General features: G+C 33.2%; 1 protein-coding gene across 1 annotated transcript; it reads right to left on the bottom strand.

The window, feature by feature from the left end:
• Positions 1–2,804: 2,804 nt before the first annotated feature.
• On the bottom strand, positions 2,805–12,667 carry LOC149410213 (phosphoenolpyruvate carboxykinase [GTP]-like). Its single transcript, XM_089648886.1, has 14 exons — positions 12,420–12,667; positions 10,582–10,714; positions 8,579–8,724; positions 8,091–8,272; positions 7,756–7,878; positions 7,368–7,506; positions 6,980–7,112; positions 6,650–6,763; positions 6,182–6,281; positions 5,496–5,697; positions 5,179–5,377; positions 4,556–4,711; positions 3,927–4,127; positions 2,805–3,693 (listed from the first exon to the last, which is right to left on the bottom strand). The coding sequence occupies exons 1-14, from the start codon at positions 12,452–12,454 to the stop codon at positions 3,589–3,591; spliced, it is 1,968 nt and encodes a 655-aa protein (XP_089505012.1). The 5' UTR covers positions 12,455–12,667; the 3' UTR covers positions 2,805–3,588.
• Positions 12,668–22,644: the final 9,977 nt, after the last annotated feature.

Below are 22,644 nucleotides of genomic sequence, written 5' to 3'. Positions count from 1 at the left end.
TTAGTAACTTAACTTACCTTGTTGATAAAAAAATCTTAGTGATTGGTGATTTTAACATTAATTCTTCACAAAATCCACGTGCAGTGAACACTGAACTTTTATATGTTATGGAACTTTTTCAATTGAAGCAGTTTAATACAGTACTTAACTCATGTAATCGTACTTTGGATCTAGTATTAAGTAACTTTAGTATGTTTACAAAAAAATCCGATTTCTGTCTTGTTCAAGAAGATAATTATCACCCGACACTTGTGTCAGAAATTAGTCTTGATCATGACAGACCGCTGAAAAGTCGTTGTTTACATTCAGAAAACAACTTTCGTGGTTGGAATTTCTGCAAAGGAGACTTTGAGAAGCTGTACAGCCAATTGCGTGACCACAAATGGCTGGCTATCTTGGAGATCTCCGATGTTGACGAAGCAGTTAAGTACTTCTACGATACCCTATACGCGTATTTTGACAAATGTTTTCTAAGAAAAAAAATGCCGCGAAATGAAAACTATCCTAGATGGTTTTCGCGTGAGATTATCAGGGACATAAAGACGAAGCTTGTATACCATCGACGGTGGAAACGATCAGGTTTGGATAGTGAACACGAGTTATTCAAATCCTATCGTACAAAAATTAAACGTAGCATTTCAATAGCACACAAAAAATATATTGTGGAGGTAGAGAATAATGTTAAACACGATCCAAAGTCATTTTGGAAATATGTTTCTGACAAAAAAAATGACAGAGGCCTCTTAAATCATATTATTCTGAATGATTGTACTTACAAAGGAACTGACGTACCGGAAGCTTTCGCAGAATATTTCCAATCTGTCTATAATCCAGAAAAAGCTGATTTTGATTCTTACGTACCAGGACAGATTGGATTGACAAGAGCTCAAAACATATCTATAGAAAACGTTAATAACATGGATTTCAGTTTAGCAATAAGAAAATTGAAACCAAAAACATCATTTGGCCCTGATTTCATTCCACCCTTCGTCATTAAGGGTTGTTCTGAACCACTGTCTAATCCACTTCTACATATATTCAATCTTACAATTAAAAACGGAATTTTTCCTAAACTGTGGAAGCTGTCAAAAGTTACCCCTCTGCATAAAGATGGTGACAAGTGTCAGGCAACCAATTACCGTCCTATAGCAATTCTTTCCGCACCTGCCAAGTTATTTGAAATAATTATCCATAAATTTGTATATGCCAAGGTTGAACCATTCTTGATCGAACAACAACACGGATTTCGACGTGGCCGATCAACCACTACAAACTTGATGGCATATACTGATTACGTGGCGAGAGCGCTCGATAATAATGAGCAAGTTGACACATCATACCATGACTTTGCGAAAGCTTTCGATAAGGTTGATCACTTAGTGCTCTTAAGTAGGCTTGAAGAAATTGGTTTTTCCGAAAACTTAATAAAACTCTTTGCTAACTATTTAAAAGAAAGGGAACAATTCGTTTCCTATGGTGGTTTTAACTCTAACGCGTATCCTACAAACTCTGGTGTGCCGCAGGGTTCCAATTTAGGACCCTTATTGTTTCTAATTTTTATAAATAATATTCGGGGAAAAATCAAATTCGTCCGTTTTTTACTTTTTGCAGATGATATTAAACTGTTCTTAAGAATAAGATCATTAGAAGACTGTAAAAAGCTCCAGGAAGATATAAATGCAATTATTGACTGGAGTATTGACAGCAAACTCGGTTTCAACTTCCAAAAATGCTCAGTTATGTGTTTTACGAGGTCACAAAAGATCGTATATTTTAATTACAAAATGAAAGATACATCACTGAAGCATACGGTGACTTATAAGGACTTAGGAATTGTGTATGACGCTCGCTTAACATTTCACGCTCACATTGAAAAGATCTGTAAATCAGCTACAAGAATGTTAGGTTTTGTCATACACAATTCAAAGGAACTGACAAACCCTGCAGTCATTAGGCTGCTTTACTTTAGCTTAGTGCGTAGCATTCTCGAGAGTGGATCTCAGGTATGGGGGCCAGAGGACACTGTCTATGTACTAATGGTCGAGAAAATTCAAAAGAAATTTTTACGATACCTCTATATGAGAGAGTTTGGTTTTTACCCATGGCTGTTTCCAACAGCATTTATCTCGGGAATGCTGAATATCTGCAGCCTTAGTTCCAGACGGGACGTCGCATTATTTTTGATGGCTTACAAGCTTCTGAATGGTTTAGTATCAATTCCAGACATTCTGTCAAAAATAGGACTTTATGTCCCGGATAATTTCACGAGAGGCCGCCAACACAGGCTTTTAATTCTTCCCAGGTCCAGAACTAACTTACCAATGGTGATGCCCCTGGGAAGACTCACTAGGTTAATTAACTCCCTTCCAGCTAACTTGGATATTTTCCATATGTCCTACAACGACTTTAAGCGCGAAATATTGTATTTGTTTTAACTGTATACTTATGTATAAATTTTTTTCCATATTTTGTTTACCGATTTTGCATATGTTTTAACTGTATACTTATGTATAAAATTTTCTTCAATAATTTGTTTACCGCTTTTGCAATGTATTGGTTTATGTACTGTTTTTGCAAATAAATAAAATATAAATAAATAAATATAAAATAAATAAATTAGAGGGAAGAGAAAATAGTTTGATAAGAGGAAGGTTGGGAAGGACCAGGTTATACAGATCTTTGTAGTCACTAAACATGGCCAAAGCCATTTCAAGTGCTTCGATTCTGAATATTGGAAATAAGGTAATTTTTAAATTATAAAAATAATTTTTCAATAGGTCAGTCTTTATTGAAAAGATAACATTTTTATTAAAAACATATACAATTTGGTTTCTACCAAAATTTAATTTAAATACAATAATAGTTTTAATTAACCTCAAACTCAAACCAGCTTCAATAAAAGGGCGAGAGGTTTATAAAAGTAGTTAATTAATAATCAATAAACCATCAAATTAATTAATTAATTATTTATCAATTTGGAATGCAAAAATTTGTTTTAAATGTATGTTACATTAATTTTAAGATCTCAATCCTTATACATATATGTAATAAATACATAGTAATATTTTTAATACGTCTTGGGAATGTTCGGCAAAGTCCCAATAATAAAATATACGGCTCTTTTTTACATTCTTTCAACAATACTAATATTATATTATCTTTCACTTATTATTATTATAAAATGGTGTGGCTTGAGATCAACTCAGAAGTCACTTTATTAAATACTAATGTTCTGACAATGGCAAGGTTAGACAATGTTCTGACCAGTGAAAATGTTAGACAATCTTCTTATAAGTAGATATATTCTAAAAAATGATGATAATGATATCAGACAAATAGACTTGATTTCTAACGATGGTAAGGTTTCCGATAGACAACTTTCTACGAATAGACTTGTGTTCTAATGATGGCAAATTTAGACAATGTTCTACGAACTTACTTGTGTTCTGATAATGGCAAGATTAGACAACATTTTACTAATCGATTTATATTCTAACAATGGCAGTTTAGACTTGTGTTGGCAAGGTTAGACAATGGTCTTCGAATAGACTTGCTTAATTATAATAATATTACACATTGAACGTTGACTTAAGCACTCTGAAGCCTGGTACGAAGTTCTTGGAGTTGCTGTCTGATCTGGTGAGGAAGATCTTCTCCTACTTGTTCAGTGAAGTACTTGTCGATATCGTCAGCCTGCCAAAAGAATAATAATTATTATATTAGTTTTAGTTTTTATCAAAGTTGCATGACTAACAGGTGACCATTGAAATTGAATTACATTAGATTGCGTCCTTTATTGAAAAAGATACACCCACAAATAGGATCGGTTGACAGTCAAAAAAGAGAACTGCCGGTCAGACAAGTATATTGTTCAAACTAAAGAGAGAAAATAGAGTATGTGTATTATGTATGTAGTATGTAATCACCTCTTTCAGCCAGAAATCCCTAGGAACATCGAATAGCTCCTCAGTGTTGATTTTTTCGGCCAGACCGTCAAAGTTGAGAGAATCTTCTTTGGGCAGCAGGCCGATGGGACTCTCCTGGAAGCAGTTCTCTCCGTCACACCTTCTCAGGATCCAATCGAGGACTCTGCAGTTATCACCAAATCCGGGCCACAGGAACTTTCCCTGAAAATAAAGATTTAAATTAGCATTCTGGCATCCGGGAGATATGGCCGAATTACCCAATGACAACCCTGATTTCAGAAATTCAAATGTACGATTGTCAAAATGGCAAATCGGCAACATTTTGTTTTTTTGACATTTGAAAAGCCCCTGTTAAAAGTCGATTCCAGGTTATCAGTTACCAGCTTACAATCGAAGTGTGATCAGCTGACAAATATAACAACATGACAGTTATAGGTACTTTTCTTCGGGAAATTATAAAAGCAAAAAACGAATATTTTGATATTCTGACAACTGATTGTAAGTAGGTACCTAACTATAATATTATTTAAAATGGTTTTAATTTTATATTATTTCGAATGGTTTAGTTAAATTTATGATTTTTCACCGTTAAAAACTGGTTATATCATAAAATATGATCGGTAGCTCACCTCTCGGCTCTTCCTGAACCAGTTAACATGGAATATCTTGGGCAGCTTGTCGGCCGTGGTGCGGTCGGCCATGGACAGCCAGTGGGAGAGGTAGTGGCCAAAGTTGTAACCAAAGAATGGCCGCATTGCGAAGGGATCGTGCATTATCATCTTTCCCTGTAAATAAGAAAAAAAAATTAATACATGAATAAAGATTTCGATGTTGGTTTACTTGGTATTGGCCTTTTTTTTTAAATTTACGTTTTTTTTAATTAATTTCTGTTTATACATTTTTTTAACACATTTCATGATAAACCATTATTAAACCAGTATTAGACCAATTTTGGTAGTAACTATAAAATAAATAAATAAAAAAAACTCTACATATATAAATTTAAAAGATGTTTATTATGTTATATTCTTTGAAATTAAATTATGAAAATCTACACAAAAATGTATATATTTAAGTTAGGTTAGGTTAGTTTTTCCAATGGCAGAGCTGAGTGAATTTTAAGTTTGCGCAATACTTTTACTTTGGTCGCTCACCAATTAATTCAGGGTTAATTTGAAAATCCTCTCAAGTATTAAGTACTTATCCTTAAGTTCAGTGTTGAATTGAAAATATACAAATGTTAAGTACTTACACTGTGTTCTGCTGCGGCAGTTGCTTCTGAGCGCATGGCAGCACCCACAAACACCCCATGGGCCCAGTCCCGGGCCTCATAGACTAGGGGCACCCCTTGGGGTCTGCGCCCCCCAAACAGGACTGCGGAGATCGGTACACCCTCAGAACTCTCCCACGCTGGATCTATGGTGGGGCATTGCGCGGCCGGTGAGCAGAATCTGAAAGAAGATTTTTTGTTAGTTGATTGATTACAAGACATAATTGCAAACAGTATAGAAGTAGATAATAGAAACCAATTTCCACAGAATTATGGTTAGTTAATTATCAGTTTCTCACCTGGAATTGGGGTGGGCTGCTGGCGTCGTGCTGGTCTTAGCATCCCAGGGTTTTCCCAGCCAGTCGGTAATCGTGACTTCTGACGAAGGAAGTCCCATGCCCTCCCAGTAAACCCCTCCATCGCTGGTCTCTGCCACATTTGTGAACACCGTATTCTTCACAACTGTAGCCATGGCATTAGGGTTTGTCTCATTTGATGTTCCTGATAAATACAATAAAACATAAATATTATTGATTATTACATAGTTACATATACAACATAATTTCCTATGTTCACAATTCACAATTGTAACTGAAAGATGTCATAAATCATCAAATTAAAAAATAATCTTTTCAAATTTAGAGTACCTACCTATAATAATTAATTAATTTCGCAGACAATTATTTCTATTCTATATTTGAAATGTGCTTAAAATATGGCTCCCTCTTGCAGGCCATTTTTAAAAATGGAACTATGGTAGTCAAGATACTTCCTGTTATTTTTCACTAGTAACAACTAATTAAATAATACTATCTTTCAGTTATGCCATAAATTTAGCCATTTGACTAATTATTCGACCAATCTAACCAATTTAATATTAATTTGAGATCATTACAATGCCAAGTATCAGAATTTATCAAAGTTTCTTAAATTAAATTTTAGTCTCAACGTTAATTATATTTTTAAGATAATAAATTATATGTACCTGGAGCAACTCCAAAGAATCCATTTTCTGGGTTGATCGCCCTCAGTTGTCCGTTGGAGTCAAACTTCATCCAGGCAATGTCATCTCCCACGCATTCCACCTAATCAGAAAAATAATTATTATCAATATGAAGTAATTAAGGCATCAATTTTATTTAAAAAGAAAAATAGGAATTATTATAGGATGACAGTTATTCACACCACTTTGTATGACATTCATGTTTTATATGAAAACGTACGCACATATATGGTTAAGTGATAAAGTACCTACTTTCATGTATGTACCATTTTTTGCAAGACAATTATTTATATTCTATATTTGAAATGTATAATATTGTTTTAATCTTTTTTTATCTTGGCAAGTCAAGTAACGTTTTCTTTGATGACAATTAGCTGACAAATGAAGGTTTTTCTTCATGTTGGAAATTCCAATAGACATTATTTAAAGTAGATTATATCATTTATATACCTTATATCCAGCCAGCGATGGCATCATCATAGCCAGGTTGGTTTTTCCACAAGCCGAGGGGAACGCCGCAGCGATGTAACGCTTCCTTCCTTGCTTGTCCGTGATGCCCAGAATCTGAAAGAATAACATATGATTAATGTCGAAACTCAATGCGAAATATTCTTTTGAATTAATCAGGTGTAGCTGTGGAAGCATTGATAATGGGAATTTAGGTGAAGTTAGGTTAGGTTACTTGAAGTGTGCGGGTAGCTTAATTTAATAATACATATTCTGTTTTGTCACGGAACCTATTTGAACATAACACATGCTGACGAGGTTGCGATAACTTACCAGCATGTGTTCCGCGAGCCAGCCCTCCCTCTTGGCGATGGTGGAACCAATTCTCAAGGCAAAGCACTTCTTTCCCAACAGCGAGTTACCTCCGTATCCGCTTCCGTAAGACACGATTTCGTTGAATTCAGGCCTGGAAAACAAACAAAATGAGAAAACTGAAAACATATTAAATAATTGCGGCCATTTTGAATTGGCATGGCGGAATAATAGTTAGAAGACTGTAAGTAATACAATGTATTATGTATTATTAATGAAGAAGAATCAAACGCATTATTTTATAGCCCTTTTGTCACTCTCATGACGTCTCTATCGTATGTACGGTACTTTTGATTGCATACAGTAGTTAAAGATTATTTTGAATAATTAAATAATATTATTGTGTTACCTATGAAGAATGATTGTTCTCTCGGGATCACAGGGCCAGCTCGGCATATCGAGGACTCCGTTAGCAGGAGTTCCAACAGAGTGAAGGCACCTTACAAATTCAGCATTATCCATCTTCAAAAGATCTAGGATCTTTGCACCTATGTTACAAAAGAGAAATATGTAAATAAAATGTTTAATGGCCATCAATTTTTACCGTTTTTCCTGAGTATATATGATAACGGGAGAGTGTGTCACTTTTTGTGACATGAATGCACATACATAATACATATATCTAGTGAGGGAATAGTTTGTTCGCGCACATATGTATACAAAGCAGCGTTCAAGTTAAGATGGTAATAGTTGTTTGAATTGAATATATTTATAATTAAGATTGCTATGCAACTTACCAATTCTTGTCATGATGCTCATAGAATAGACCACGTAGGCCGAATCCGTGCACTCAATTCCAATCTTGGACAGAGGAGAACCAACGGGTCCCATTGAATAGGGGATCACGTACATTGTCCTGCCTGCAAACATTAAAATTTTTTCAATATTAGTTATGCTCAAATGTAACAAAATAAAAATCGTATAGAATTGATAATTAAAAGGAATAAAGCGAGATATGGCATGGAAGTGCGTCGACGGTTGTCAAGCAACGACCAACGACGGACACGCATTGTTTCACAGTTTCCTACTAATAAAAATTCTATGCTTAGAAACATATGATTATGTGGCGTACCTTTCATACAGCCGGGGAACCTGTCAATGACAGCCTTGGTGTAATCTGTGGGGCTGATCCAGTTACCCAGAGAGGATTTGCCTCCGTTGACGCGAGGCACAACATCGTTGGGCTCGTCGGTGCAGATGAAAGTACGGCTCTCTACCCTCGCTACGTCCTTCGGGTTGGTGCGCGCTAACCAACTGCAGACAAAACACACATATTGAAACAAATTGGTCCATAAAATCGTAAAGAATTAAAACAAACAAGCTAGAATTTAATAAAAAAATATATATTTATATTTCAGTTTCGATACTAGCGACATCTGTGAGTCAAATAAAAAAACTTTAAACTTGTACATTTACTAATAGATGGAGCTAATATAGATATATTAGTGACGCCGATTCGTTTGAACTAGGAAAAGACTTGCTTCTAGCTCACAATAAGTTAAAATGTTAATTATTTTAAAATGGATTTGTAGAAAGAGTAATGGCGGAGTGTTTTCTTACCAGTTGTCATATTTGGGCAGTTTTTTCACCGCCCCATTGGCCTGCATCAGCTTCAGAAGGTTCTGTGCTTCGGATGCGCTTCCGTCGCAGATGTGCACAGCATCCGGCTTGCACATGCTCACATTATCCTCCACGTACGACCTCACCTGAAACAATTAAAACAAATCAGTACCTACACTTCTTAACCACTCGGGCCACACAGTGCTGTATTTGTCACGAAACTAACGAAAACCGTTAAGTCACGTTGTGCTATATCTGTCACCATCCGACTCAGGCATATGATAATAAACAAGAATTAAAAATTATGAAAGTCTAGCAGGAATATTAAAAAAACTCTAATCTGACAGATTTTGTAACTAACATGATATTATAGACTTGACCAGAGGGATTAATTTATTATTGAAACGCATAAAAATACTGTTTCCCATATTGTTTGAAGTAAATATAGCCATAAGTAAGAACCTAATAAGAATTATTATTGTTTTAGAAAGCGTGAAAATTTAAAACGTCCATTAATCAGAAATGATTCAAGTATATTTGTTCAAAGAGATGACAACATTTTATTTATGTAAAATAAACATTTAAACAACCCGGAAAGGTTTTATTATAATAAAATTAATCGATATCCAAAATAGAACGCAATGATAATTTACGCGTAGTAGGATAACGATTTTAAAACGGCGTAATTACATTTGTGAGACCACGTGTGTTGTCTCCAAGGTTAAATGAATATATGGTAGTTGAGTTTGTGTCTGAAATAAAGGGAAACCTATTTAGAAAACAACTGGTTTAATCCGGTTGAAAATATTTCCTTGTTCTTCCAAATTAGATAAAAACAGTTCTGTCAACAATAGTTCTATCTATATAATTAAAGTTTGAAAAATGTCAAACACTAAAATAAGACGCCATATTGGTTTATTCCTTATTTTTCAACTGTCAGATTTCTAAACGGTAAAATGCTCATAAAATGTCAAAGATTTGGACCTTTATCCAGATATTTATTTCAGAAGTCTTTAAAATTATATAACTACCCTAACATTGCGTTATTTTAATATTTATTATCAAAACAGACTATGAATATAAACTCTGTACCGTGGAATATTTAGGTACTATTCGGTATGTCTATATCTGTAATTGTCTGTAGTGTAGGTATTACATATTATTACACAATATGTAGTTATATTATTATTTTATACTGCACGTACACACCAATAACCCCAATATTACTAAACGTATGAAGACAACGATAATTCCAAAAATTTCTGGAATATTCCGATGCCCTCTCGATTATTTTGGGTACACAGTAGGTAGGTACCCCAATAGATTTATCAAATGCTTGAAAAATTGGAACAACAATAAAGTGCCTACTGAGAAAAAGAATCATTTGCTGCTATGGAATCTTTATTCTGTGTTTGCAGCAATGCATTCAATTCATGTTTATTTGTGGCGATTTGAAATTGGGTACCTAAACACTCTAAACAGGTATCGGCGTGAGTGGTATATCTATGGGTGTCAGTCTGTTATCAAAGGTATTTCCTGTTGTTAATCGAATTTTTGTCCTTTGTGATAATAACGTTTCGAAAAATTCACAGAAAAGGGCGGAAATGCTACGAAATTATCTGATAATATTATTGTAAAAATCTTTACCGATACGTTAGTAAAAACATTCCTGAATGACAAACTAGTGTAACGTCTTATGATGTCTTGATGTCTTAGTGATTGGTTTATTTATGCAAGGGGAGATATTATGGCATGTTTACGTGCTTGACTGTCGCCGACTTACAACCAAACTACACGGACTAGCAAAGCGGCAATGCAATGAAAGTTATGCGTTAGGCGTGTAGACAGAAACAAAGGCGCCTGTGCACATATGCGATTTGCAGCAGTTATGAATGGGTGAACGATATTGGTGATACTTGACTTTGTTGCGCGCAATAATAACGGTACATGGCCTATCTACCTTGATTCTAATATCCATGATTTGGATGGTAGGGTGTACTTACCAGTGGAGAAAGACTGGCAATGTTTCCATTAACGACCCTGACTCCACGAATATCGTGGAAGGCGGCGAACTGCGCCCTGAGCAGCGGCAAGGACTTTCCCCCCTGGTATCCTATCACCGGGGCGCTGCAGTACCTGGGAGACAAACGAAAAACAAAATTAGACTTGGACCTTTTGTAAAAAGTTGCAGAAAAAAAAAGTAAATACCGCACAGAAATCAATACAGATCCCAACCAGTGGCTTCTTCAATTGGAGTAGTTGAGAGGGGAATGAGATAGGAAAGAGAAAGGTGTTGAAATACATGTCAAGTTATTTAAAGCAACGTTTCAATTTTAAATGGTGGTATTTTCCATTGACTTCTGATGAAATTGTCCAACATGTGCAAACATCGACATTATAATTTGTTAACAGATAAACAATTCTTCGGTCTGTGACTCTTTAATCTAGCAAACTTTGTTCATTTCAAAGTAATTTATATTGTTAGTATATTATGTATAGTCAGGTTAGTTAGCAATTTAAAATTCTCACGTTTAGACTAATGGTAATTATTTCTAATTGCAATTTAGTTAACTAATTTACTTGTAATTAGTTTTCTTTTCGGTTCTACGAACTCAAATTTGAATTAATATTGGCCAAAGGCAATCATTAGGTATACTAAAAATAACTTTTAACCTGTAATCGGTAAATTTAATCTAACATAACAACGATGAATTCAAAGTAAATAAACTTTAATTAATTATTGTTTGTCTGCATAACTAGGTATTTAATAGGTGTTCGAAAATAAAAAGAGTTTATTTTTAAATCTAATGTTTGCCTTCGAAATTTAAAAGTGGTACTTACTTTATAAATTTAATGGTTGATTTCGAAATTTAAAAGTGGTACCTACTTTATAAATTTAATGGTTGATTTCGAAATTTAAAAGTGGTACCTACTTTATAAATTTTATGTTTTATGTTCGAAATTTAAAATCGTGCTTCTTTAATTTATCAATTTGACGATATTTTCTTTGTCAATAGACTTAATGTTTATTATAATGTATAAAATACGGTTAACATTGATAGAAAAATGATTTACATTTGAATCATTGATTTCGTAAAAGTGTCATTTTTGCTAGCATTTAGGAGTGCCGATTATTTAATTCTTATCAATTTTGCTGTTGCTATGTACTTTAGCTGCAGCTAAGAAACGCAAATAAGGTTTTATGTCGTTGAACAAATATTTTCGTAGACTTTTGTGTTTGTATTTTATTGTTAGTGGACATAATATTCGTACTGGATATAAAATGTACACGTTATTGTACCGGAAAATTCTAAGTCAATATTAAGAGAATAATTAGTGTAAACAAAGGAATCCTTTGTCGACTTGTTACAATAGATTTTTAATAAATGTAGTATTGCTTTTTTAACAACATGCAGCATGGGTATGTTATATTTATTTAGGTAGATACTAGATTATATTAATTTACTTTAAAGATTTTTCCGCTTGTCAATGTCGGGTCGAAATATAAATAATAAATGATAATATTACGTCTAAATGAATTTTGATGTAAAGGAAAATGAAAAATAAATAAAATAATCAATACTTATATTACCATAGATGTAATATTATCAACTTTTTGAAATAAAAAGGTTTTTTTAGATGCAATTTATTCATGATACCTGAGAGTTTAAAAATGCTAAAATATTCTCTGCGCGAATTAAGTTAGAAAAAGTACAAGTAATTTTACTAAAATAGTAAAATTTCTTGTTAAAATGAACGAACATAACAAACAGAATTTAAAAATTTTAAGTGAAGATTGTTTTTTTTTTTCAAATTTATAAAATGATTATCAAATACTTACTCCAATTGAATCATGGTATCAACTGCTTCAGGCATCTTGTGTTTTTAGTATTGAAAAATACGTGAACGATTAAATCCAAAAACTTGACTGTGAAAATCAACGCAGGGCGAAATTCTTAATAAAAAAATAACTTTCCAACTCGTAAAACTCGAAATAGACAAAAAGAATGTTTATCAAAGTTATATTTCCCATCTAATAAAGAAACCCTCGCAAAAGGATTAAAAGAACAAACGACTTTACTCAACAATGATCTGAGATCGAATGAAATTATTTCGAAATATTTTCCTATTTATACTCGTTGGCCTCCGGATTCGGCCAATCAGAGGAAGAAAATCCGCGGGTGTGTTGGAATGCGCCGCTATGATTGGTCCGCTTTGGAGGCTTGGCACAATTCTGATGTAATTTTATCAAGTGCTTGCGCTAAAGTCCAATTCGTATTTTGATATTGACAAATTGATAAGTATATAATTTAATAGACTTGTTTTGGACCTGATGCTACTTTTTTAAATCAGATAAGCCTTGTTTCTATGGCTTGAATATTTTGAATTCGGTATTATTAATTTGACATTTTCTCGGAACAAAATACGATAATAAAAAAACTTTGTATGTACCTAATCTAAATTGAAAAAACGTATTTATTTTATGTTGTTAGGTAAATTTCCGGCTTATTTTGGAGATATTGCTATGACTTATGACACACCAATTTTCAAGTTAAAAATGAGGGATCTATGTCATACTATCTTATAGTTATTTATTATTTTTTCATATCATACTGTCCACACATCTATAAGGAGTTATGGGATAAGATAAGTGAAGAAGAAAGTGAGATGACTTTGGGAAGTTATATCTAGTAACTAAACATAACTTAATCCATTTCAGGCAATGTTACTAGCTAGCTAATTAACTATCGTTCTGCAGGGGTAGGCAGAGAGGACGGACCACCAAACAACTCGGTCTTGGCATACACTCCTTTGTCTCAATCGCATTAAGGCGAAGTTTAATGCTAAATCACTATTTTGATTAATCTTTATAACGAATTTGTGTACATTATGAATACCAAAAAATATGTTTTAGATAAATTGAAGGTTTTCCTATCGCTTCGCTTGAGTAGGTTACAAATAAAATAATAAATTACTCAATAAAAAATATAAATGCAAACTACTAAAAAATATTTTTTTTCAATAGAAATGTATGAACGCATAAAGGAAACAACTTTTAAAAAATACAGTATTATAGTTAAGATTATCTGTGACAGTTTCACTTGATTAACTTTTTAGCTTTCATATAAATTTATTTACAAAATAAATAAAAATCAGTTTTTTGCTTGAAGTCGAACGTTTCTAGACTCCGTTTGTCTAGCGATTTTAATGGCTATTACCTACAATATAAGGTACACCAAGAATATACACATTTTCGGCTTGTAGCTTCCTCTTAATACATCGTCTCTTCCAACTCAATGTCTTCCTCGGGCGTCTGCGACTTGTTCTACCATTCAAATTCTCGTCATATATTCTCCTTACACGTTCGTTCATTCATCAGTCTTGCATTTCTTACACGATCATACGTGGTTTTAATTTAAACAAATCAATTATAAATTATTCTCTGTTCGAGAATGGCATACACATAATAATAATGGCATAAACAACATAATAATAATAATGGCATAAACAACACAAATTTTATCAACAATTTAATTTGTATTCATTTAACTATTATAAGACATGACGCCATATTGTTCGTCACATAATGCTTTTAAATAATGATTCAATAAGCAAAATTGGATCGGCTTGTAGTTGGGAAGATAAATTATCGTTTAAATTCCTCCGCTAGTCCTTCATCAATGCACAGACTAAAATTTACGTTTTCACTGACGGTAATAAGAATAGTGAAAATATTGTCAGGTCATTCGTCAAGTAAAATACAATATTTTGAATTTTTTTTTTGAAACTCGCTTGAAGCCGGGTAGAAACTATTAGCAGGGAATGTATGTACTCTACGCGGTGGTAATGCAAAATCATATGCTTTTGGTTCGATAATTTGATCGCTTAAAAATATTTTAGAAGCTTTCATTAAGGCGATGCACTACGTCGTGTCATATTTTGAATCCAGCCGCTATCAATAACACACCTTACGTAAATGGCGATAAGGCTTAAATTCCCACTTAACACCATCCATCTGTTTTGATTTATGCAAGAAAAAAACATGGCCAAAAAGTGCCTTTTATTTTATTTTGTGGATGTTCAGGCACAAATATTTAATATTTTTCGATCATTTTATAAATAACTTAAATCGCCACATTATACAATAAAACCATAACCGAAAATGGGTTCTTAAGTAGGAGATTTTGAACTTTAAAGCAGTTTTCATAGGCCTTATACATTATTTTTTCTGGGCTTATAAAAAGAGTTATCTAAAAAATACTCGATTGTTTCAAAGGCCAAGATGTATTCTACTCGCAGTATTTAATTAAAGCATCTGGAACATTTCTAGGCGACAAAATTTTCAAACCAAAAACACATGATTTTGCATTACTACGTATTGCATCGCCTTAAACACTGCAAGCAGAAAATATCTTGGCATTTGAAATAATATTATTATGAACTGTATTATGTAGCTGTATTATGAACCAACAAGAACAAATAAATAAAATCAAACTTTTTTTCCAAAAAAACTTATATTAAACAAAAATTATATATATTATTATTATAATATATATTATTATTATAATATATATTATAATATATATTATTATTATAATATATATTATTATATTATTATTATTATATCTCATTATGAATTATGAATCTAAGTAAGAATCGTGGCTCCCTTATCAGGCACAAGAGCTCCTCTTTTCTGATAAGGTATACATGACCAATATTATGAACCTTTATATTATATTTTGCAAAATATGTATGTATTAATGTAACCCATATGATGTATATTAAAATAATAATAAAAAAAAAAAAAAAAAAATAAATAAAATAAAAAAAAATTGATAAGTCTTTTGACCATAAAAAAGCTTTAGAATTCAAAATCTTCTACTTACGAACCAATTTTCGGTTATGGTTTTATTATATTATATGGCAAATTGTGTTCTTTAGAAAGTGATAACATTTAAATATTTGTACTTGAACTTCGCAAAATAAAATAAAACACGTTTTTTTGCCATGTATTTTTCTTGCATATATAAAAACAGGCGGCTGGTGTTAAACGGGAATTTAAACCTTATTGTCATTTACATAAGAAGTGTTATTGATAGCGGTACGATTCTAAATGTCACACGACGTGGTAAAATCTCTCAAACTGCGAGTTAGGGCGTCTTGGAAGTTTTTTCTGGAATTTCTCAAATTTCTTTTGTCGCTAAAATATATATTTTAATAACAATAATAAAACACTGAACAGATGTTCCCTAGAAGTCTGATTTATAATTTATAGCGATTTGAAATAAAACAGATATCGCCATTAAGACTTTAACTCCTAGGCCCCATACAGGTCAATGCTGTTGAACTCAAAAATGGGTCATTTCTACGACTCGTTCTTGAGTTCAACAGCTCGGCCATGAGCTGGTCGAGATGTAGACCCATGTTCACTCCTTCCTCTCTTTAAAAAGATCCTCCCAAGTGCATGAACACGTATCCCCAAATTTGACATAGACCCTGAGGTAAATGGTTTTTTTAGGGCCTCCTGTGTGGTGTCAATGTCAAAAAAAAATTCAATTATTGATCATATTTCCAAGAGAGATTTTAGAGGAGAGAAAAGCACCATTCCTCTTGTCATGCTATAATGTTCTAGAACATCTTATAGTGATTTGTTTTTGGGGTATTATCCCGTGTTACGCTACCTCTTTCTTTAGCCAATGTTTCGGACAGCATTGCAGTGTCCATCATCAGATTACACATCTGTCCACTGCAATGGACACTGCAATGCTGTACGAAACGTTGGCTAAAGAAGGAGGTATCGCAACACGGCATAATACCCCAAAACAAATCACTATAATACTTTTGGCCGTAAAAATATCAAATCATACCTTCTAGAAGATCTGTTCTGTTGTGTGGTATCTTGAGCAAGTAGTGACGAACACTTGTAAATGTTTGATCAATTTCACCAGAAATAACGAGGAAAAATTTAGCTTACTTTGAGCACACGGACACGCCCACAATACGCTTCTGTAGACTTATCTTTTCAATGTGATAAAATGTCTTATTATAATATTATATTTAATGTATTAAGGTAACAATAATAATAAAATTAAAAAAAAACACGACCTATTATTTTTACTGAGAAAATTTGGTTGACAACAAACTTGATAAAATATGTAAAATTATTATTATTTCGTGTTGTCAGGCAAATCTCTCGATAAAAAAATAACATGTGATATCATCGTAAGTATGTTTGTATTATGTATGTCTACAAATGTTTATAATGTAAACAAAAGTTGTTCGTGTGACGACAAGAAATTATTACGTACGGGATTATTTGAGACACGAAAATGTGTAATCCATTATTATGGTATTTTTTTTTATTTGCACGTCGTTATCAGAATGTCAGAAGAGTACATATGTATGATACGATGCATGGATTTGAATGAAGCAGGGAGGGTGTGACAAGACAAGAGTTGTGTGGCGATCTGTCCTCTCTGTCTACCCTTGCGGAACTACGGTTAGTTAGGTTGCTTGGAAGAAATTATTGCAAGTTTTCTTTTATTTGAGTAAGTATTTAATACAAGTTTGGTGGGTATGTTTTGAAGCTGAAATGAGTGAGAGTTGAATGAAATTGGGAGAGACGAAGGTTGGGAATTATCTAGACTTCCAAATCTGCTAACCAAACACGGCTAAAGTCATTTTAAGCAAAGTTTCTACTACGTACTATTACGTGGTACCATATCTCCAATTCAGTACTTGGCTATTCAGATCTAGTCATCAAACACGGCTAAAGCTATTTCAAGCTACGTTTCAATTCTGAACGGTGGTCTTTCATCAGAGCTGTACACGGAGAAAACTTACCGATATAAAATGTTGCAAATTTATTAAGAATCTCTTCAAATCATTCGTAACTCTGTTATAATCGGGATTGCAGGCCCATTGAGAGGTTTCTTTTAGTAAAAAAATATTATCATCATTATTATCGCCACATCGTTCGGCTGTGGAACGAACTGCCGGCCTCTGTGTTTCCTCCCTCCTACAACATGGGACTCTTCAAGACCCATGTTCACTCCTTCCTCTCCACAAAAAGACCCTCCACACAGCATCCCCAAAGATGACATAGGCCCTGAGGGAAATTATTTTCTTCAGGGCGTCCTGTGTGGAGTTAATATAAAAAAAACATCGGAAAACGAGTTCTTAAAAATCGTTATATATTCGCATTTCATCATTATATATATTGACAGGGCAAACGCAGGTGCGTGAACACGTGTTCCGATATATTCTAAATGTCCTAAAATTTTATTCGGATTTTAAACACACATATGCGAGTAAATTAAATCAAATTTATTTGTGTACGCCGGGATTCGAATCAGGGATTTGTTGACTCTGGATTCTTGGCCGTCGATATTTACCGCTGAGCCACGAAGGTCAGCAACACTCCTCAAAAACTATAAATAGATATATATTATATTACAAATAGCAAGCAATAATCAACACATAAACATGTTGCCGTGTTGTCGTCACGAAAACATGGAATGAGTTGCTAGGCATTCGATAGCGCCGCCAGTTAAAGATGACCTATGTAAAAAGCGCTATGAATGAATAATATATTGACTGTTTACGTTTTACGTATCTGCACGTAGCTATAAAACGAGTTTTATGGCACGTTCCAGACTGGAAGATTCTCGATACTGTCTACTCTCAGTATCACCCTGGGGGTCTAGCACAGTGAAATCGATAACTTTACAATATCTGATCAATAGGCGGAACCCATGATTTTATACCGATTTCTCGAGATGGTCGCGATCATTGATATTGTATACAGACCGATGTCGGTAACTCAAAAGATATACACTGGCAACATTGGCGCACCTCACTAAATCGCACCTCACCTAGGTTAAGCTTTATAGGTTAGTTATTTTAAATTTTGTAACTCTTTTTTAAGGTGTGTTGAATTGTCATTGAGTTTTCATGGAACTGATTATTAAAGACAGGTGACCAAATTGTAGAATTATATTCTAGAGTGCTTCTAACGAGATATGTGAACAGTCTTTTTGATGTGTGAATATTTTAGAAATCGTTGGAATTTAATACTTTAACAAGGGGAAGAATTTATTAAGTATGTAGTGTGTAAAATAACTATAATATACAATGTGAAGTAGAATAATTAATAAAGTATATAGTGTGTAAAAGAACTATAACAACATGTCAAGGAGAAGAATTAATACAGTATGTAGTGTGCAAAATAACAATAATACTATGTGAAGGTAAAGAATTATAAAGTATGTAGTGTGTAAAATAACTATAACAGTATACGAATTAGAAGAATTAATAAAGTATGTAATGTCTAAAATATCTATAACAATATCTGAAGGAGAAGAATTAATAAAGTATGTAGTGTAAAAGAACTATAACTATATACGAATTAGAAGAATTAATAAAGTATGTAGTGTGCAAAATAACTATAATATATAATGTGAAGGAGAATAATTAATATAGTATGTAGAGTGTAAAAGAACTATAACAACACGTGAAGGAGAAGAATTAATAAAGTATGTAGTGTGCAAAACAACTATAATATATAATGTGAAGGAGAAGAATTAATAAAGTATGTAGTGTGCAAAAGAACTATAATATATAATGTGAAGAAGAAGAATTAATAAAGTATGTAGTGTAAAAAAGAACTATAATATATAATGTGAACAAGAATAATTAATAAAGTATGTAGAGTGTAAAAGAACTATAACAACACGTGAAGGAGAAGAATTAATAAAGTATGTAGTGTGTAAAAAAAGAAGAAAAAGAGAACATTTTTAAACTCATTTATGGTTAAAAAAAACATAAAGAAATTAAATAAAAAATAGTGTAAATCCATGAATTGACAATTATTTATTGCTTTCCGGAATTTTATAGTACCTACATCAAATTTTAAGAGCAGGCCTATATGAATTGGAAGTGTAAACGCCCATGTCATTTCCTCGCAGGGGTAGACAGAGAGTTGGTTCTCTATTCAGTTTATGATAGAACAGATATACTTCACGCGCCTCTTTTTAAAATACGCATCAATCATTTTCGTACGTACGAGTACATTCAAATATACGTCACTAGGTACCGTGTATTAAGCACGTCCGCAATACCAGAGCAAATGAAAACTGACATGAATTAAAAAAATCTGACATCACTCAGTTCAAGAGGTCTCGAAATAATAATTTGATTGTCTATCTCCAAGTTGGAAAAGAAAACATCTTTCTTTATGAATATAAAATTCTGCACAGTAACAAACAAATAATACAATATTTATTTTGTTCATCTCGTCAAGTCAACTCTCTAGATGCCGAGAAAAGCATTGGTAATGTTCTTCTGCTTTTCCTGATAATCACTTTGTCAGTGACCTCTGAATGTGAGGCTGGGGAAGAATGGATTCCATTTACAGCCAGGCACACTAATCCATCCATTCTGGAAGAGCTAGGCACTAGATATCATCAATAGACAATTGGCTAGCAACTGCGCATTCCAGAAGACAATGATGTGATGTTGAAGTGATCTTGATGTTGTGTTGATGTGATGTTGATGCTGATGTGATGTTGATGTGATGTTGATGTGATGTGATGTGATATTGATGTTGATGTGATGTGATGTTGATGATATGTTAGCCATCCTGTGATGTTGATGTGATGTCTATTGGATGTTGATGTGATGTTGATGGGACGTTGATGTGATGTTGATGTGATGTTGATGTGATTTTGATGTGATGTTGATATGATGAAGGACTTAGCAAGCCGAGGAATTGATCGCTTATTGATACGCCTGAAAACACTAAAACGGCGCTATACAAATCATGTAATTACTAATATAATAATTATAATTAATAATTATAAAAAACTGTAGACAATCATCAATTAAATATTTTCCCACATATTGCTCACCTTCCGAGGACCATGCGATTCCCTAATTAACTCCCCCATTCCTACCCGTTCCACTTCTCCATCAATTATTCTTCTGCCGTTTTGGGTTTACTCCGCCCGGGGGCCCTATAATCCCTCTCACAGTGTTAATATATATTCAGCTTAAATATACGACTCATCCGGATGTCTTCACACATTGTTCTCGAAACATGTAGAGTTTGTATAGTAAAGTATTGTAAACAAAATAATTTTACTTTAATTAAAAACATATATTCGTATCAATTCGCAGGCCGGAGCGAGCGTGAACTCTGATAAAGGTTTAGCAAACGACACAATAATCGCGGGGGGTTCCGAGTTCCGATAAACATGTTTCCATGGAGAGATGTGAAAATAAATGTCTGATGAAATCAAAACATACAAATTTTCATGACGTTTTAATGGCATTATTTATTTTGCTGACTAAAACAAAATGGATATTATATTCCGTTGTAATTGCGTCACTAGGTGGCTACGGATATTTTAATTTGCTTTTGTATTGAATTGGTTGTTTTTGCACACACCCATCTTGTGCTGACGTCGGTAGTAGCCTTGTATTACTTACGAACGCATTATGAACTACAAAATCTAATTGAGAAGAGACCATTGTTGACCAAGCGACAGGAGATCAAAAATCATGACTCTGTGGATGCCCCAATGGAAGTGACTCACAGACAGATTGAGGAAGAGATGGATAGACTGTGGAAGAGGATTGGAGCAGGACGGGAATGAACGAGGACTGCCTTGAGAATGATGATGAATATTAGTGTATTTTTCACGGGACGTAGTCAAAATTTGGTAAAGGGAATTGTCATCAATGAAAAATTAGATTTTTAGCAAAATAATTACGTTCCATGGTTGTCACAGTGGAAAAGATGATGATTCATTCATTATGAATAACAAGCTAGAAATGTATACCAACTAAATTTAATTTCCTTCGATTATCTTTTATTTTCAAAGTACAATAAAAGTTTATAGATCAAAAATCATTTTATCAATAACAAGGTATAAGCCATACCACATGAGTGCAAAAACATGTCCATTTAATTTCACAATCTGCATTAAATATCTGAGACAATTAGGTACCCATATTGAGTCTATGTAATTAAGATAACGTGCAAAACAATAACATGGTACTTTGGTACCTCTTTGTCACGTCGAAGATCTCCCAAAATTTAAAAACAACATTAAAAATATGTACCAACATTCCGAAATTACAACTAATTACAGCATGTCAACAAATTCTAGAAAATTGATTGAAAAGGCCAATGATTATTTATCATTGCATATTTGCTATGTACATTTGAGAAATCAAACAACACTTGTCCATCCCATTATTCATTTAAGGCGATGCCATACGTAGTAATGCAAAATCATGTGTTTTTGGTTTGAAAATTTGGTCGCCTAGAAATGTTTCAGACGCTTTAATTAAATACTGCGAGTAGAATACATCTTGGCCTTTAAAATGATGGAGTATTTTTTAGATAAGTCTTTTTATAAGCCCAGAAAAAATAGTGTAAAGGCCTATGAAAACTGCTTTAAAGTTCAAAATCTTCTACTTAGGAACCTATTTTCGGTTACGTTTTTATTGTATAGTGTGGAAAATTACGTTATTTATAAAATGATCGAAAAAAATTTAAATATTTATGCCTGAACATCCACAAAAAAAAATAAAAGGTACTTTTTGGCCATATTTTTTTCTTGCATAAATCTAAACAGGCGGATGGTGTTAAGCGGGAATTTAAACCTTATCGCCATCTACGTAAGGGATGTTATTGATAGCGGCTCAATTTAAAATGGTGCATCGTCTTAACCCCTCCACCGTTTTAGGGTCATATATGACCGAGCGTCCACATTTTATAAAAGTATTTTTATCTTTTTTTCTATTATGCGGAAAAACGTAATTTATTTGACGTTAGAAAGATAAATAATTATTCTTTCCAGTTTGCCTCAAATATTTTTACTGGTTGCCATTAATAATTCATATTTTTTAAATGTAAAAATTATTTATTATTTTTTATAATGTTACTTTCTTTTTTGATTTATTGTTTATTTACGTTTATCTATTTATTTTTAAATTTAACTGTGTATTTATTTAATGTCGCACTTTTCTGATTTTTTTGTTGATAAAAGTGAAGGTAC

The sequence above is a fragment of the Hesperophylax consimilis genome, chromosome 28, assembly GCF_061612785.1.
Source record: "Hesperophylax consimilis isolate HC1 chromosome 28, BYU_Hcon_1.0, whole genome shotgun sequence".
Lineage (NCBI taxonomy): Eukaryota > Metazoa > Arthropoda > Insecta > Trichoptera > Limnephilidae > Hesperophylax > Hesperophylax consimilis.
This window is presented reverse-complemented; position numbering and strand designations above follow the sequence as displayed.